Below are 19,640 nucleotides of genomic sequence, written 5' to 3' on the forward strand. Positions count from 1 at the left end.
GGGTTGGTGCTGTAGCTCAGAAGTAGAGTACTTGCCTAGCAAGAGTGAGGCACTGGGTTTGATCCTCAGCACCGCATAAAAATAAAATAAAGGTATTGTGTCCATATAATATATAAATTTTGCCCATATAATATATATATATAATATATATAATATTATATGTCATAATATATGTAACATATTATATTATATATTATGTCCATATATGCGTATATATGTATTGTGTATGTATATATGTGTGTGTGTGTATGTATGTATGTATGTATGTATATATATATATATATATATATATATATATATATATATATTAAGTGACATCATGAGGAAATAATCTGTCAAATCCAGAATAATACCTATTTAATGACCTGGTTTCTCAACATCAATGGCATGGCCAAAACAAAGAAAAGAACAAAAAAGTGGAGGAGGGGGAAATACTCAATGCAATAAAATGTGTAGACTTTGCTTGGATCCTGTCTGGAATAAAACCAACTGTTAAAAAAAGAAAAGGAAAAAAAAAAGGCATGTTTGAGATAGGGGAAATTCGATGGTATACTAGGTATTAGATAATACAAAAGTCTATTCTTAAGTTTGGTAACTGTGATAAGACTTGGTGATCATATTAGAAAAAGTCCTTATCATTTGCCAGGCCAGGTATTATGCACCTGAAATCCCAGAGACTCGGGAAGCTGAGGCAGGAGGATCGAAACTTCAAGGTCAGCCTCTGCAACTTAGCCTCAAAATAAAATAACAAAAGGGCTGGGGATCTCATGGATACAGAAACTCTGTATTCAGTCCCCAGCACTGCAATCAAACAACTAATTTTATCACTCAAGGATGCATACCAAAGTTATTTTCAGGTGAAATGTCATGATATTATATGCCTATTTGCTTTAAAATACTCCAGGGAAGAAAATTATGGGAGAAAAAACGTGTAAAAGCTCACAAGCTTGACTAGCAAAATGTTGTTAAAACTAAAGCTGAATGAACATGGGCTCATCATACCATTCTCTTTCCTTTAGTCAATATTTATGTTTGAAACTGCCACACAAAAAGTAAAAAGAAGAAAAAAAAAAGGAGAAAAGATACAAAACTGGTATCAGGGAGACGAATGGTAACTGGGGAATTTCAGCCCTCTAACCTTTCCTGGTCAGAACTGACAATATATCATTCCTGGACAAATTAGGTTTTTAAAAATACAACTATGTTAAATTTTGGGATTCCTCTTCTATTTTTCTATTACCATTATCCTTCTTTAGGGATAGGAATCTTGCATTTTCATCTGATACCTATTCATATAATAACTATTTAAATGTATTCTGTAATAAAAGAACACAGACTGGCTCTTTCAGTGTTTCTCTGCAAAGGACCTATCTGAATAGGTCTACAGACATATTTGCTAACAACATCTATTGAAATAAGATGGTAAATATACAGTATTTTTCTCTAGGATCTTTAAATAATTTACATATATTTATAACTTTAAATGTTCCTTGTTTGGAAGATAATGAACTTTTAAGGTACAGAGCCTCAAATGACCTAATTTACAAAATGTTAGGGGGGGAAAAAAATCTGTGCCTGTAATCCCTGCAGCTCAGCAGGCTGAGGCAGAAGGATCAAGAGTTCTTCAGCAAAAGTGAGGCATTAAGCAACTGAGTCCCTGTCTCTAAAAAACAAAATAGGGTTGAGGATGTGGCTCAGCAGTCAATTGCACCTGAGTTCAATTCCTGGTATCAAAAAAAAAAAAAAAAAAAAAAAAAAAAAAAAAAAAAAATCTGTTCATTTAACAGTCTCTTTTTGCTCTTTTTGTAAAAAATCCAGTTAGAATGTATTTTCTTTATATATTAAGCATCTCAGATGTACAAAATATCTAAATGCAATCCTATGTTTACAGCTAAATTTATTAATCATCTCATGGAACAACATAATTTTATTACTTTTGTTGTATGAATTTACATTTAAAATGCCAGAATAGCTCTTTGTCTAACATAATGGGCATCTATGTTTAGTTTAGCTGTGTCAACAGTATCATGAGAGGTTTTACGTTTAACCAAATTCGGCTATACTCACTGACTGCTAAGCACAGGAGATTATTGGCAAAATGATTATCATTAACCATAAACTAGGTAATAAATTACATACACACCAGTTAAAAAATCATAAAAGTTCCTTTTAACAATTCCATCCCTCAAAGTTTACCCAGAATGCTACTTACCTTTTTGTTCTTTGGAAAGCTGTTCAGCTTGGTCCCAAATTTCAGTGGCATAGAGGAAGTTAGATGTAACCTGAACATAGCTGGCTGCCATCTGGTGGATCTTCTGTGGAATGGTCACTGAAGAGCCACTTGCTGAAGCACTACTGCCCCCAGAAGAATAATTTCCCGAATTGCCTGGTGACAGCTTTGGAGAAACAGGGGAAGGCATCCCAACGGCTTTGCTACACACAGAGAAACAGGAGGCTTGCTCATATGGACAAAGTGAGAGTTATGTAATCCATGTACAATTGGCTCTTCCTACACAAGAGCTTTTAAAAATTTAAAGATTCTTTTAGACAAGGGTTCTCAGAGCAGTACAATTTCTTTTAAGTAAGTATTAAAGGCCATTGTTATCTAGAATGTTTGTTTTGACATGGCAACATAACAAGAAATGGGAAGTAACTGAAGAAAGTCATGACTGTTACTAAGCAATTCAAAATGTTCAAAGCTAAAGTCCCTCACTCTGGATCAATACACTTTCCATCTATTCAGGCTTGCAACTACACATTTTTTAAATTGTTCTGGAAAAGAGTAGGTGAAATTCACAATCCTATAAACTATAGTATTAGGTGAGAACATCTTTTCTTGAGCTCCATAATTTCTGGTACTTTCCTAGTTTATCCAAATTATTCAGAGTTGACAAAGAGATACAGCCTTCTCAGTCAAATGCAATCAATCTCAAGTTTCCTGACAATTAAATATTCCTTAGAGATCACGTATATTGAAATCTTCCAGGTTCATTTCAGAAAACTATAATTTTGTAAAAATGCACAAAGCTATTATGACACATTAAAAAAAATACAACCAAAAAAAGGGGAGAAAACTTACTTGTTTTACACTTTTATCTGCTTTTTTAGCCTTATAAAATCTGGTTATAGAAATATATACAAGGAAAAGACTGAATGTAGATTCACAGAAACATAATAATTGAATAGATAAAAATAAAAAAACTTTCATGGTGCTTTTGTATCTTTGGGTGTGGATGGGGTGGGAGTGATATGAGGAGGGAGGGGAAATTACAATCATGTCACTAAATTTTGGCAATGCCAAGTCTTGGAGTAAAGTTAAGCCCACTTTAATAAACCCAAGTAACCATCAAAATCCACTGTAAGAAGGGTTGAGATGTTGTTTAAAACTCAGATGTCTGTATATTGGCATGTGTGAGGCCCTGGATTCAATCCCTAGCATATATTCACATACATAAAGATTTAGAGATTAGAGATCTTAATTCCATTTTCATATTTTATATAAACCTATCACAAATAATAATTGATACAATAAAATTTTACCTACCTCCCCAAACCAGGTGATGGTGCTTGAGAATTATTATAAGAATTCTATAGAAAAAAAAATATTTAAAAAAATCCATTATTAAGTACTAATAGAGCTGACAGTGCTAATAGAGTTGATCTTAAGTAGTTTTATACATTTAAGACACCAAAATGTGTAAATGTAAAACAGAAAGAAATTATTAGGTAAGAGCTGGAATGTTCTAGAAGATTTCATATAAGTGGCAAGAAAAGAATTGAGTAACAGATGGATAAAGGGAAGGTGTGAGGGCATAGGTAAATGAGTCATTCTATGTGCAATGATGGCAGAAAATAAGATATATGTATCCCACATAGTTTGCCTAAAGTAAAGGTTCAGCTAAGGAATAAAAGTGAGACCTGGAGGGCCATGTAGACCAAGGTAAGGGAGTATGGATTTGACCCAGTCAGCAATAATGAACTACTGAGGGGCTCTAAATCATAACCAGAGCAGGGTTTTAGGAGGATATTTGTGGTGCTGGACTGAAAAAAAAACATGAGGAGATATTTTAGGAAACTAATAGTCTAAAGAATGGTATTGAAAATAAAAGATAATTTTAAAGGGGACCAAAAAAAAATCATTTCAAAGTATAAATATGGTTTGTGGCATATAGCTATACAAGTTCTATAATCAGATATATATATATATGTGTGTCAAAAAAAATCCCAGGAAACCACGAACGTATTTGAGAGTTCTCAAACAGTATATTCTCCCCTGGGTTTTGCCTAAATATAAGAGCACTTCTGGGGTGGTAGGAAATGGACCCTCCTCTTTCGCATACTTACCTTCAGGTGTTCTGTCAGTGTCTTTGAGTACTTCAGAGCATTTTCCTTCTTCAGTTTGAAGAGCCTCAGGTACAGCAAAGATTGGCATCTCAGGCTAGCCAAAGAAAAGAGTATCTTATTTACCAGGATAACAGATTCTGACCATATCTGTACAAATAACCTTTGCAATATGCAAGAATATAGGACTGGCTCGTGTGAGGAAATCATGGTATAAGATCAACAATACTAACCCTTAGGTAAAACCAAAAGATGTATTCTTATTGTGGTACACACCATAGGAAAGGGAAGATGGATAAGAAACTTGGTTTTAGCCTCCCATTAGTTGGGACTAATGGGACTCACAGGATTCCAATATGTCGTTGTAACACATGCATTACAAAAAAAAAAAAAATCACTAAGGGACAGAATCACATCATAAATAATCTAAAATATAAAAAATAAAAATTAGGAAACACAACTCTAATAGAATATATGAACCTTAACAGGCTTTTATAAAGGCCCTGTGTGACCATCCCTCTCTACATATCCAGTCAAGTCCACTTCTCACTGGCCCTCTTTTAGTTCCTTCAAAGTTTCCTATTCATTGTACCTCTGCCTTGCTCCCTACCCTCTACTCTTATTCTTTTTTTGTTTTGTTTTGTTTTTGGTGATACTAGGCTCTATCACAGAGCTATATCCTTACCCTTATCCCTTTTTAATTTGAGACAGAGTCTCAAAAGGTTATCCAGGTTGGCCTCAAATTTGTGACCCTCTCCCGCCTCAGCTTCCAGAGTTACTAGAATCATAGGCACATGCCATCATACTTGGCTTTTTTTTTTTTTTTAAGTTACATATACTTTTTTTTTCCAAAGTATTTAATTCATATCTTGTGTGATTATTTAATTTCTATCTCCTCACACCAAACTGTAAACCTCAAGATGAAGAGGACTGTGTAAGATTTATTCACAGTAAGATAAATTCCCTATATTAAACGAAGTGCCAAGTAAAGTACATAACCAGTAACTGATAATACCTTCTAGGAACAAAACAAACTTACTAACCTACTTATTATTTACTAATTTATTTATGGTACTCAGAATTGAACCCAAGGGTGCTCTACTACTGATAGCCTTAAGTTGCCTAAGCAGGCCTCAAAATTGAGATCCTTTCACCTCAGCCTCTTGCACAGCTGAGATTTCAGGCATGTGCTGCCATGCCTGGCTGGAACAAAACAAACTTTAGATCATATTCTTTATCCTTCTAAGGAGAGGTACGTATATGAAAGGACTGAGAGGGCATTACAAGAAATGCAGGAAAAAACATCATTTCTCTTCTCTAGGAAAAAAAAATATTTTAAACAGTAATAGTAGAAGCAGTAACAGCTCACTGGAAGACATCATACACATCCCTCATGAGAGGATTCCAATATCAATCTCATCCTACCAAGACTTATTAAGAGGGCAAGAGATCAGAAATTGACAACTAAAATCTTGCAGTGGGAATTTTGAGTTATGTCCTGCTTGACTCACTGAGGAAAGGTTTGTAACAGGGTTAATAAGGAAGGTTGATTCAAGGATAATACTCTCAAGGCATTCAAGACATACACAGCCCAATTTATCAAGGGCTACATGTCATTTAGCAGAGGGTGGAACACACAACACTTACCAAAGTACTGTGAGTCTTTTATCTGCAGCTGTGGCATCTGGTGCCAAGTAATTCTTTAGCTTCATAGTGTATCTGTGATTAAGATAACATACAAATGACAAATAGAATATAAAACTTCCCTTTGATCTCATGATTTCCTTTGTCCTCAAAGCATTAGAATCAAACCTAAACATCCACTTAAATGCCTACTTCTCCTTTCCCAAGAAAAATAAAGGACTAAGCATCCTCTTCAGCATATATGGTTATATCAGCCTCTTCTTACTCAGACCAGAGAAATGATGTTATTGCCAATGATGTGGCGAATTCTTCTACTTACTTGATAAGCTCCACTGTGTCTGAATACATAGGGAATGGGGATTTGGATTCCTGAGCATTCTTCTCTAATGCATTCCCACATTCAATGAAAGATACCACAGCATCAAGATAGTATACTGCTTTTTCAAACCTATCAGACTAAAAAAAGGATTAAAGTAGTTAGTGGTGGTCTACTATAAGTAAAAACAACAAATGGGGATTTAAGTTGATTTGATTAAACACATAAATATAAGGAGAATATTTACATACCAATGCATCTGCATTGTGCTTTAGCTTTTTTGCTTCTTGTAGATAATGGTCTGCTGAATAATTTCTGCAATACACATTTTCATTTTAAATAAAATGGTAAATATTTTCATTAAGATAATACTAGAGTATTTCAGTTTCTAGTATCCCTTCATTTTCACATCAAGTTTAAAAAAAAAATCATTAAGCATTTGTTTCTTTTTTTCTTTTTTGGTACCAAGGATTGAACCCAGGGGGCGCTTAACCACTGAGAGTCCTCCCAGCACTTTTTTTTTTTTTTTTTTTTTTTATTCTGAGACATGGTCTTGCTAAATTGCTTAGGGCCTTGCTAAATTGCTGAGGCTGGCTTTGAACTTGTGATCCTCCTATCTCAGCCTCCCAAGTGGCTGGGATTACAGGTATGCATCTCTGCGCCTGGCTGGGATTTTTTTTTTTTTTTCCCCCTGACAAATGTTTATATCAGGTTAAGAACATACATCATTCTGGCCAACTGATGGCATATCTTCCCAGAAAAATAAGAAATCAAACTCCCTAATGTTAAATACTAAGTTCAGTCAAGTTATTTTAAAGATTAAGAATAAATACAATGTGGGTTGGAGAAATAATATTTTCTCAAAATGCAGGAAAAAACCATCATTTCTCTTCCCTAGGGGGGGAAAAAACTATTTTAAACAGAGTAGAAGCAGTAACAGCTCACTGGAAGACATCATACACATCCCTCATGAGAGTCATGGAGTCAAGTTAAAGTAGCAGTAGTTGGACAACTGAGTGCCTTTCAAGTTAAAATCAGAATATTCTGTGGATCACATACAAATATTAATCCTCTGATCACTGATAGAAATTAAAATGAGTTTCTTACATGCTGATTGTAATGATTCTTGGTTGTTTTGTTTGTTTGTTTGTTTGTTTGTGGTGCTAGGAACTGAACCCAAGGGCTCACACATGGTAGGCAAGTTCTCTATGTCCCCCAACCTTTTAATTTTATGTTGAGATAGAGTCTTGCTAAATTGCCAGGCTGAGACTTCTGAGTCACTAGGATTACAGACATGTGTCACTGTGACCAACTTGTAATGATTTCTCAAATGCATTTTTAAAAATCTTATTTATCTCACCTGTCATCAAAGGCAAGCTTTGTTCTCCGAGGCTTAGAAGCATCAGGAGTCGGTGTAGATGGAGGACAGTTAGAGGAGCTATTTGGAGCCTTTTCCTGACCAGAAAAATATATAACTATGTTGAAAACTGTGAAATTAAAAATTAAGCGAAGAATATTTCTTCAGTCACTGCTAAAATGGAAACAAAATTCTATTGCCTTTGGTAATTGATTTCCTTGTGTTATAAAACTTCTATAAACTTTATAATGTAAACTTTTTTTAAAACAGAATGGTCCATTTTATGTAACCAAACTACTTATCCTCATATTTATTAGAGTCTACTATGTGCTAGGCAATGGGCAAGGAACTTGTTAAAAACATAAGACAGAAACCACATACCAAAATGGCAGTACTTCTAAGGGCAAAAAACATTAGTAATTACTGGTCATTGAAAACAGCAATAATAATATAATGTTTACTGGCTGTTTATTACATACCAGACACCAAGCTAACTAAGTATAGTTGTTAATCCTTCAAAAACCTCATGAAATAGGTACTGCTATCAGACTGAATTTTTTAAAAAGCAGTTTCAAGACTGAGTACCTTGCCTAAGTTCAAATAACCATTTTTTATAATTTCACAATGCTAGGGATTAAACTTGGACCTCAACACGTTAGGAATCAAACAAATTTTAAGTGGCATATCTGGAATTTGAGTTTAAAAACCCAGATCTGCCTGATTTCAAAAGCCTAGCTACTTTTCTTACATTTTTCTTTGTTTCCTATCAACATGTCTATTCTGCCTCCTTCCAACATATCCCTTTATGCAAGGGTTTTTCCTTTCTCTCTCTTTGCAAATGCCTTTCTATTCAGCCCTATACTTTTGAATTTACAATCTCCCATAATAAAACAGTATAAATTAGTAAAATTTAACCCATGAATACACAAATGTTTCAATAGTAGAAAAACTGGATAATATATAATTTTATTAATTATGCTTAAAATATATTTAAAAGGAACCATGTAATAATTTTTTCAGTTCCATGTATTATAATTTACTTCAAGAAATAAAAATACAAGTCTTTTAAGATTTGAAAAAATGCTAAAGTTGCTTATGAAGTGGCTTTTTTGTTGTTGTTAGTGGCAATACTGGGGATTGAACCCAAGGAAGATCACTAACTACTGAGCTACATTCCCAGTCCTTTTAATTTTGGAAAGGGTCTTGCTAAATTACCGAGGATGTTCTCAAACTTGCAATCCTCCTGCCTCAGCCTCCTGAGCCTGGGTTTACAGGCAGGTGTGGCCAGCTGAAATGGCTTCTTGAATACAATGCTGCAGTTGTAAATGAGACTAAAACAGCTTACTTTATGTTTTATACATAGTCCTGTTAAGTGCCTAAGTTTAGATTTATGTGAGGAAAACTGAAGGTTTCTGAAAATTATTTTTCTTCAACTAATTCATTTAACTGCCTGAGTTGGTAATTGTCAAGACAAACTAGCATTAACAACTTTAATAACTATTAAGTACTAGAAAGTCTGAGACTAAAATTGGATCTATTTTTTCTCGAAAATGATGGAGTACCAAGTGACTGCATTTAATCCAAAAACATTTCTTAATTACCCGGTAAGTCAAACACTGAAGAAAACAACAACAACAAAAAAGTCTCTGCTGTTAAGAAAATAAAACTTCCTTCATGAAGAAGAGATTTTTATCCTTGAGACAGCAGAAACCAAATAAGCAGGTGAGTTCAATTAATGTTTTTTATTTTGTTTATTTAAGAAAGGCCTCAAAACCTGCAATGAAAAGACAGGAGATTGAGAAAGAGCTAGTGGTCAACTGGAGAGCTGGAATGGTAAAAGGACAGTTACATCCTCAAGGCATAAGAATTCTCCAATCTACTGTAGAAAAAGGAAGGGTGTTCAGTTGAAGAGCCTGCCTGCTGTACATATGTTTGAGAAGTTGCTCATAATTTAAATTATCTCAACTTAAAACACTTAAATTAACAAGTTTAATAAGCATGACTAATAGCCTTTAGTAGTTCAATTTTTCAACTTTCAAACATATAGTCACAAAAATCCAGTGAGTTAAACTCCTAAAACTTTAGGTTATTGCCCTAATTCCAGAAATTTGTTCCTGATCAAAATAATCAATACAAACACAAAGTAATACAAACAACCTGGTAACAAACTGAGGGGGAGAGTCATTAAGGTACTGCCTTGAAAAAGCTTCTCTGGCCCAAATAGCCATCCACAAACATGAAGAATATTTCTCTACATTATGAGTCGGTCAGGAAAAATAATATTAGGAATAATTTCAGACTAGCTTAGCTAAATTTTTTTATTTCATGAATAAAGCCAAGTGCTTTGTCACTTTATGTAGTATATTTGTAATATATATGATATTCATGTAATATATTTGACTTGAAACCCATTTCAAACTTCAGACAAGAACTTAATCTTAGCATTGGAACCATGTGTATTTATTTTGAAAATGTCCATAACCAACTTTTTCAATTATGGGCTTCTATCTTAATTAGTATCCATGTGGCCAGCTGACTTATTGTTTTTATGGTCTGAAATGACTGAATCACTTTATCAATACTTTGACATACTGAGAGAGAAACACACAGGTCTATATATTTACTGAGAAATTAACAAAGATGTTAAAGCATATAACAAAGATGTTAAAGCACAGTTGTCACCTTGAAGAAATTATAGCAATGAGAGTGATTTTCAAAAGGCTCAAGCTCCCAACATCATACCTTAACCTCCTTGGAGCTACTGGAAGTCTTCCCTTCTGTCTTCTTCTGTTTTGCTGCAGAGGAACTGTTTTTGCTGCTGCCACTATTCTCCTTGTTATTATTACTGCTTGACTTTAAGGAAGATGACTGACTAATAGTCCTCTTCCGAGAGCCATGCTCTGTTTTTGGGTCTTTTGAAGGAACAGGCCCAGCAGGTGAAGGTAACAACTCCTTTTCTTTTGCAGCGCTCTGCTTTGATGACCTGCCAAACAAAACAAATGCCCTCATTTCTCTACACAGTAATACAGGGGTGATGGATTTTTCCATTCTCTCTACCTGCTTTCAAGACAAATTTGTTTTTCCCCATCTGATTACTAAAATAAATGATTATTGCAAAACAAAATGAGACTGCAAATTCCATGAGGGTAGGCATCTTGTCTGTTTTTTCTTTCCCCACCCCATTTTTTGTGGCCCCACAAGCAGTATACCCAGTGTCTAAAGCATCACCTGACACATAAATAAGCACTTAATAAATATTGGTTACATAAATGAGCAAACAGATGAATGGCAAAAAGATTAATGCTACTAAGTTAGCAACTGGTCTCTTGCAAGTTATATGTAAGCTTTCCATCTATCCAGAAAGTGATAAAGCTTTACTTAACACTTTACCATACTCACCCCTACTCCATTAAAATGAGAGAGGAGAATATAACCAAATCTTTATGCTTTCCATAAAAGCAAAAGCTCCCACTATTTAGTATATGTGTGTATGTACATGTATGATACCCACTTACTAATAGGAACACACTGGGAGCATCTCAGAAAGTACCCAATACCAAATGATAAACATGTATTAACACTGCATGCAACATGTTTTGGAGACATACTCTCTGTTGCTGGATGGCTTGTGGCCAGATGAGTTCTTTTCCTCTGTTTTGGGTTTTTTGCTCTCACTGGCTCGGTTATCATCTTCACTCTAGATGGAAAAAAAAAAAAAAAAAAAAGCCAGCTGGTAGTAGGTCTGATTTTATTTTTCCATTTAATTTTAGCTATTAGAAATCCATTAGAAATCTCCAGCTTATCCCTACTAAGATAATAGCAGGGATAATATCAGAACAAAAGTTTGTAAACATTTGCTATAGCAAAAGCCTATTCTCTTATACACAAATGATTAAAGCTGAGCAATGAGACATAAGAAAATTATGTCATTACTTTTTTAAAAAATATTTTTTTAGTTGTAGATGGACAAATACCTTTATTTTGGTTTTTTGTTTTTACGGGATTTTTAAAAATATTTTATTTTTATATGATGCTGAGGATGGAACCCAGAGCCCTGCACGTGCTACGCAAGCACTCTACCACTAAGCCACAACCTCAACCCCTATATCCTTCATTACTTTTGACTGGTTCTCCTCTCACTACTATCTGCTTTATCTCCAGGAATTGCCTAAAACATTTATCTTAGCAAATCCATGAATTTAAAAAATCTTTTTTAAAATTTTTTTTATTTATTCTTAGGTTTTAGGTGGACATAATATCTTTATTTTACATTTATGTGGTGCTGAGGATCGAACCCAGTGCCTCGTGCATGCTAGGCAAGCGTGCTACCACTGAGCCACAACCCCAGCCCGGAATTTAAAAAATCCTAATCAAGTTTCCTATATTATACATTTTATAAAGTCAAAATCTGATTAACAGGTATTGATATAAAAAATCTTCAGAGAAATATATGATAATGAGATAATTAGATATGGGAGAAAAAGGGATACAGAGCTCCTTATTAAGGAAGAACTACATGTTACATATATGCTGTAAAAATTTTAAACAAAAGAGTAAAAAAGGACTTTTTATTACATTTTAAATGTTTGGATAGCTTTAAAGAATATGTAATACTTTTTAAGCACAAAAAGACTTTTCCCCCTCCTACTCCATGAAAAAACATCCTAGTTTTCTAAGGAACAAAGTCTATCATATATAAACCCACATTCCACATAATTCTATGAATAAAATTCCACAAGCAAGTCCAAGATCTGAGGCTCAGAAGCACAGGGACCAACAGCCCTACACAGCTTACTAAACAGCTTCCCTCATGGATGAGTAAAGCATCCCTATAATATAATAATGGAATCTCAGTAGCTATTGTGGCAGAACATGGTAAAAAATTCAAATCATATGGACAATTTCAATTTTGGAAGATTCAAAAAATGAAAAAGCGAAGTAGTATTTTAGTTTGTCTGAATATGTATCATCTGCGCATTGTACTGTGATTTTAAGAAAAGGAAAGGGAAAAAAAAGTCTTAGGCTCTACTAGGTTTTAAGGAAATGCTCCCCCTTGTGTGACTCTCAGGTCAACTGGGTTGGGGGCTGTTTTCTAAGTTTATCTGATAAGGCCATTCTGGTACCTACCTTTTCATTTGTTCAAGCTTTACTTTCAGTACTTTGAATTATGTTCACACATATGTATTGGAGTAACTATGAATACAGGCACATGCCACCCAGCATATCTACATGACTATAATCCTTAAATCTTAGACATCCATGAAATTTCACATTTCCTAGGTCTACAAAAAGCTAACCTTAAACATACTCCAAGCTTTGTCTCTAAATTGCCTTGAAAATACTTATAGATGAGAGCTAGTATATGCCAGAAAACTTTTTTTTCTCCTTTCTTTTTTCCACTTTAGAGCTGGGGATTGAATCCAGGGCCTCACAAATAATATACAAGTGCTCTACCCATAAGCTATACAACCAACCCCAGGAGATGTTTTTAGTTCTGACTTTGGTTAAAGGAAAAAATACACAGCCAGGAGAATCACGAGTTAAAAGCCAGCTTCAGCAATGGCGAGGTGCTAAGCAACTCAGTGAGACCCTGTCTCTAAATAAAATACAAAATAGGGCTGAGGATGTGGCTCAGTGGTTGACTGTCTTGAGTTCAATTCCCGCTACAAAAAGAAAAAAGGTAGGCACAGATGTGGACAGTGGATGAGAAAAAATTCTCAAGGATGTGTCAAAATTGGTGACTAAACTTTTGGGGGCTGGAATAGCCCCCAAAAGTTTAGTCACCAACTGCCTTCTGCCCAAACCAAGTGTGACTTGGTTTGGGTAGAAGACAGTAAAGAATGATAAGGATTGTATTCCAACTAAAACCACCCACAACCAATATTTTGATAATGTTACCAAGGCCTGACCACCACACACAGAAGTTCTGGCTCATTTCTTATTTAATTCAAAATAATCCTGGATTCACTGAGGGAAAACAGGTAGAAGCAGAGAGGTCCTCAAGAGACTGCTCCATATATGTAGTCTCAACTGGACCTTGGCTCATGACACATTTTTGTTATTCTGTGGCTGAGATTTCCATAGCACTTCAGACTCTGATGTTTAAAAATGAACAACAAAAATCTTTTACAAACCTTGTGCTTGGCTGGGTATAATATAGCTCAGTGGTGGAGTACTTGCCTAGCATTCTCAAGAACCTAGGTTCAATTCCAAGCACTGAAAAAACAAAACAAACAACAAACCTTATGTTTCCTCTTGCCTTTGTTGGAAACTTTTTCTGAGGCTTGCTTCTGAGCCTCTCGGGTGTGTTTTTCTGACACATTTTTCTTTTCCCCCTTGGGTGGTTCAGTTTCTTTATAAGGCTTTCCTGGTATTCGAGTCAAGAGATTCAGGTCAATCTTCACAATAAGTGGATACCTGTCATCAGGCTCACTGAGGGGTGAAAGGAGTTCCTTCTCTTCCATAGGAGAGAACATTCGTTGCCGAAAAAAACTATCTTCTTCCTCCACAGAGGAGGGTTTAACGGGAGTCCTATTACTATCAGGATACTTAGGAGTTTGAGAAGAAGGAGGAAGGCTCTCACTTTCATCTGAATCTGAGGATGAGGTATCTGTTTCTATGATTTCCCTCGATTTCTGGGAAGATTTACTCGTTGACTTGTATTTCTTTTTCTCTGCAGTAGGTCGTGGGGAAGATTTAGACTCCTTCTTTATATTGGGTTTCCTTGAGCCTTTGGTGGCTGCTTTGTGTCTGCTGGAGGGCATGCTGGTAGCCATGTCTACAGGGGTTTCACTTTCTATCTTCAGGCCTCCACGAGGCTCTTCAGCAGCTGCCTTCTCAGCTTTTTTGGGTTGTTTTTTGCCTACAGTTCTCCTCTGTGTTGTGCTGTCACTCTGTGCTGGAGACTTCTGTCTACCACGCCCACTTTCTGATCCCTTTTGGACAGTTTTGGAGTCTCGTCCAGGAGTAGCAGAACTTGTTTCCTTAGGCCCTCCTGGATCTGCGTAGCTATTCCCAGGGCCCTGTTCTCGGCCTTCTTTTTTGTAGCCTTGAGAGGATGGGATGTTACTGTCTACAGAAGACGCTGGTGAAACTTTATGTGGGTTCACTTTATTCAACCAATTATCAAGTTGCCATTTGTTTGTTGGTGGTGGTTCAGGCTGAAAAACAGAAATACATATACTTTTTTCAACACTGAAGTTTTCTTCCTTCTTCATAATATCAAAAAAAAAAAAAAGAGGAAAAACTCTAATGTCTAATCCAATAAAAGAATATGCTTTTAACTGTTTTGACTGGACTAAAACACAGGGTGAAGTATTTACTACTAGCTCTAATGACTTGAATGAGCAGATGTTATGTGTGGCCTTTAAACAACAAATTCATGTCAGAAATCTAACTTGAAAGGCATTAATTACAGCCAGGCATATAATCCCAGCTTCTTAGGAGGTTGAAACAGGAAAAAATACAAATTGGAGATTAGCCTCAGCAACTTAGTGAGGTTTTTTTTGTTGTTGTTGCTGTTTTTTGTTTTTAATGGCTGCAGGACTAGGGATGGTAGAGACTGGGTTGAATCCCCAGCATGGGGGAGAGGGGAGGAAAAGCATTGTAACAAGAAATCACATAGTGTAATTCCAGAAACTAAACAAATAATGTAGGTACCCAAAGAGGTTTTTTTGTTGTTGTTGCTGTTTTGTCTTGCTTGGAGGTAGGAGGGATTGAACCCAGGGGTGCTTAACCACTGAACCACATCCCCAGGCCTTTTTTAAAATTGTGAGATAGGGTCTTGAGTTTCTTAGGGTCTCACTAATTTGTTGAGGTTGTCCTTGAATTTGCAATCCTCTTGTCTCAGGCTCCCAAGTCAATGGGATTACAGGTGTGTGCCACCACACCTGCCCTACAGGAGATTTTTAACAGGACTTAGCAAGCTACAGTGAAATTAAACTATATAAAACTCCTTTTATCCACAATAACTATATAACATGAATTACTATATAGAGACATAAAAGTAAAGACCAATCTAAAAAAGTCCTTTTTTTTTTTGGTGGGGGGGGTAACTAGGGATTGACCTCAGGGACACTCAACCACTAAGCCACATCCCCAGTCATATTTTGTATTTTAGAGATAGGGTCTCACTGAGTTGCTAAGCACCTCGCTGTTGCTGAGGCTGCCTTTGAACTCTTGATCCTCCTGAGCCGCTGGGATTATAGGCACATGCGCTGGGCAAGAAATCCAATATTTTAATGATCTGCTAACAGAATTTCAAACAGTTCTTAAATTTGGTGGGGAGGCGGGGCGGGGGATGATTCTGTTAAATAATAAACAGAGGGAGGGTAAGGGAGGGGCCAGGGGATTAGCAGGATGGTGGAATGCGATCATTATACAAAAGTACACATATGAAGACTTGAATTGGGTATCAATATACTTTATATACAAATAGAGATATGAAAAATTGTGGTATATATGTATATTAAGAATTGTAATGCAAAAAAACAAAGTACATATATAAAGGCATAAATTGGCGTGAACATAACTTTGATACGAAAAACTGTGCTCTATATGTGTAATAAGAATTGTAATGCATTCCACTGTTGTCGTGTATTTAAAAAAAAATAATAAAATCAACCAATTAAATAGAGTATTTAGTTTTCTTTAAAATACACAGTTCAATTGCTTTTTGTCAGAATATTTAATCTTTTTTCCTATATCTTTTATAGTTAAATCAGATTTTTACCAAGGTCCTTAAGAAGGCTTATGAGGAACTCCTTTCTCACCTCAGGAGATGCACTCTGGGATGGTTCATTTGCCTCACTGTCACTGGAACTACTTTCACTCTCTGAATCTGATCCTGAGCTGCTTTCAGATCCACTGTGGCTGCTAGAATCATCCCTGGAGTTATCTGCTCCTTCACTATTATGATGTGAAGGTTCAGAATTACTAAAGGAGATAAAACATAAACGAATAAAAGTTTCTTTTACAATGACAAGAAAACATCCAAATCCAACAACTATCTTTATAATGTTTATTTGAGCTGTTACAATTCAGTGAACACAGAACTTCATTGTAATGAAATAAACACTTCCTTAAAAAAGTTTCTGATGTACTACTCAGCTATTAATACCTTTTAAAAACAGCTGAAGGTGTAATTTACATACCATAAATTCATGTAGTTTTTAAGTATAAAATTTAGTGATTTTTAGTTAACTTATAGAATTGTTTCTCCACAATCACAACTGACAATATTTACTTTATAAGGCCACTTATTATATTATTACAGTGTTAATCAGGCTGACCTTATCCCTCTAAATAAAACCAAATAAAAGGATGCCTACCTTCCTGGTGTATTCCTTGGCATTGTTTTATCACAGTCCTAAAATTAAAGCATGAGGAAAACTATGAATGAATGAATAGTAGTCTATTTGCTTAGCAATGTGAACAATATCTGAATTCTTAAAAACCATCTTTTCTAACATATGAATTGATGTTTACTTAACACATTATTTTTACTTAAGGAATAACTGAATTGCCAGGATAAGAAATTTATTAATATTTCTCCTTGTCAGTAACCTCCTGCTTCATGAGTATGTTCTGACCCACAACAAATGTTAAGGAAAAGTCGAGTATTTAAAAAGAAGGGCGGGCGGGGAATGGAGGTTTAAAGACAGCATAGAAAACTATAACATTCCAGTGTCAGAGGATTATAGGAAGGAATTCATTCTAATAAGTGAATTGTAAATGTATTATTCAATTATAATTTTTATAAAATACAATGAAAACAAATACTGTATGAGACTGGCAAAATTATACAGTAGTAGACACACCTGTTCCCCATCACTGTCTTCACTGCTGCTTAGTTTTAAGTCATCTTTTAACATACTAGAGGGAAAAGGCAAAAAGGATTATTATATTTGGAACAATTTATCATGGATGCCAGAGTATTAAATACACACCAATACTTGTAGAAATAATCACTATGGTAGCCAAAGATTTAATTAAGAAACACAAAAAAGTCTGGTTTGGTTCACATTCAGAGTGAAAACAGAGAAAGGAGGAGTTTAACCATGTCATAAGCTCTAAACTTTTCACGAGTAAAATATTCACCTTTCCTTTCTAATAAAACAAAAATTACTTTCTATAAATTCTCACATTCACTTTTGTTTTCTCTAATTGCATACAGAAGTTTACATCATTACTAAAACAACAGTCCACTGGAGATGTATAACTCCTAAAGGGAAAAAAAAAATTAAAGCATCAAACTGTTCTCTCTCTTTGTTCCCAATGTTTCATGAAGAGAAATCTGTGTTGGCAACTAAATAGTGAAAACCAGAAGAACATAATTTCCTCATCCAAAATTCTAATTAACGCATTCTGTCCCATCATTCTAAACGTAGAACACCTATGAAAACAATAAAATAATATATAATATATAGTAGCATTATATGATAATAATTATTATAATTATAATATACCATTAATTAATAATATATAATATATATAAACTCTAAATTGTTATGTCTAACCATTTTAATGACCTGGGTCAATTCTACTGAAATATTCACAAAATTGAAAATTCTGGACTCAATGGGTTAATAAATAAATACCTTGTAAGGAAACAGACAGGTGTCCTATATAGAATTAATGGTTTTTAATGAGCGTCTTGGTTATAGCAGAAATGACCATGTATGAATTTTGAAAGTCTAAGCTCCAAATCTTCTTGATAAAAATTTAAATCCATTTTAAAAAAACACACAAATGCTATAAACTGACAGTTTCTGAAAGTAAAATTAAAGGTTTAAGTCTTCCTTAAGACCATAAAATCAAAGCCATTAAACTTAAAATTTGAGTAATAACTCATAAACACTTTATGTTTTACAAGAGAAGAAAAAATTAATACAAAGATTAGGGAGAATTGCAACTAGAAAAATATTTAATATCTCATTATCTTTCTTTTAAAAATTTCATTGCATCTCCAATCAGTGGGAAGGAAATCTTCTTTCACTTGGATAATTACTTGTATTTTCCCTTGAAGCTCAATCTATATTTATAAATCTAATCCCAATTCCAAGTATTATACAAAAAGATCACCTTGAAGTTAACCAAATGATTATAACTATGAAAAGTGTTTTAAGACTGGATCAATTAAATGGGATGGGAAAAAGTTTTCTTTTGGACAAGGGCTTAGTGCATATCTATGACTGATCTCTTGTAAGGAAATGTATTTAATTCTCCCAGCCCTTATGATTTAATAATGGCAGCTCAATGAACCTGTTTACATGTGTAAATATGTCAAAGTTTTACCAGGGGCTGGGGGTGTAGCTCAGGTGGCAGAGTGCTTGCCTCACATGCACAAGACTCTGGGTTCAATCCCCAGCTCCACGAATGAATGAATGAATGAAGTCATGCATGCATGCATGAATGCATGAATGAATGCGATGCTTGTGTTTGTATATTCATACACATATACAGGTTTTTTTTAAAAAAAAAGCTTTTACCAGACTATTCAACTTTTTTCCCCTCAGCAATCAAAGTGAAATGCACATATAGGCATGCATCAAGTTTTTGAATATAAATATGAGTAGGAATATAATTTGAATTCTTCAGCAGTCCTCAGTCCTCCCTTTGTTCAGCTGAAGAGGCTACTAAACTAAGGTGATTAGTGTAGTTTATAGCTATGGCATAGAAAACTGGTCTCTGAGTTAACTTTTATTCTCGGGAGTTCAAGAGTTTACTCTTTAAGAGAGAAGTTATTGTTACATTTTCATATATATTACATTTTCATATATATTCCTACCTACAAAATAAAAATATAAAAACAAAGATGGTACCAATTATGCTACTTAAATATATAACATGGCTAAATGGAGGGGAAAGCCTCTCTTTTTAAGATGATTTCTTTATTAAATATAACCTATACATACAAACACACCTCTGAGAAATGAGGAAAAAAATCTGTGATCTCAGAGCAAGGAAAACTATAGCCCACAA

The 19,640-nt window shown here is 34.8% G+C and overlaps 1 protein-coding gene across 1 annotated transcript in view; it reads right to left on the reverse strand.

Moving 5' to 3' along the window:
• Positions 1-19,640, reverse strand: part of Aff4 (ALF transcription elongation factor 4) — an 88,139-nt gene that overhangs the window by 7,524 nt on the left and 60,975 nt on the right. Inside the window, exons 8-20 of the mRNA XM_076856466.2 lie at positions 17,477-17,531; positions 16,988-17,025; positions 16,430-16,592; positions 13,901-14,818; positions 11,267-11,355; positions 10,401-10,641; positions 7,662-7,756; positions 6,553-6,616; positions 6,305-6,441; positions 5,989-6,060; positions 4,345-4,438; positions 3,545-3,588; positions 2,213-2,433 (exon numbers count right to left, since the gene is read on the reverse strand). Coding sequence (XP_076712581.2) covers positions 2,213-2,433; positions 3,545-3,588; positions 4,345-4,438; positions 5,989-6,060; positions 6,305-6,441; positions 6,553-6,616; positions 7,662-7,756; positions 10,401-10,641; positions 11,267-11,355; positions 13,901-14,818; positions 16,430-16,592; positions 16,988-17,025; positions 17,477-17,531 — 2,231 coding nt within the window. The remainder of the gene's footprint in view (positions 1-2,212; positions 2,434-3,544; positions 3,589-4,344; positions 4,439-5,988; positions 6,061-6,304; positions 6,442-6,552; positions 6,617-7,661; positions 7,757-10,400; positions 10,642-11,266; positions 11,356-13,900; positions 14,819-16,429; positions 16,593-16,987; positions 17,026-17,476; positions 17,532-19,640) is intronic.

This window comes from Callospermophilus lateralis, chromosome 5 (genome assembly GCF_048772815.1).
Source record: "Callospermophilus lateralis isolate mCalLat2 chromosome 5, mCalLat2.hap1, whole genome shotgun sequence".
Taxonomy (NCBI): Eukaryota; Metazoa; Chordata; class Mammalia; order Rodentia; family Sciuridae; genus Callospermophilus; species Callospermophilus lateralis.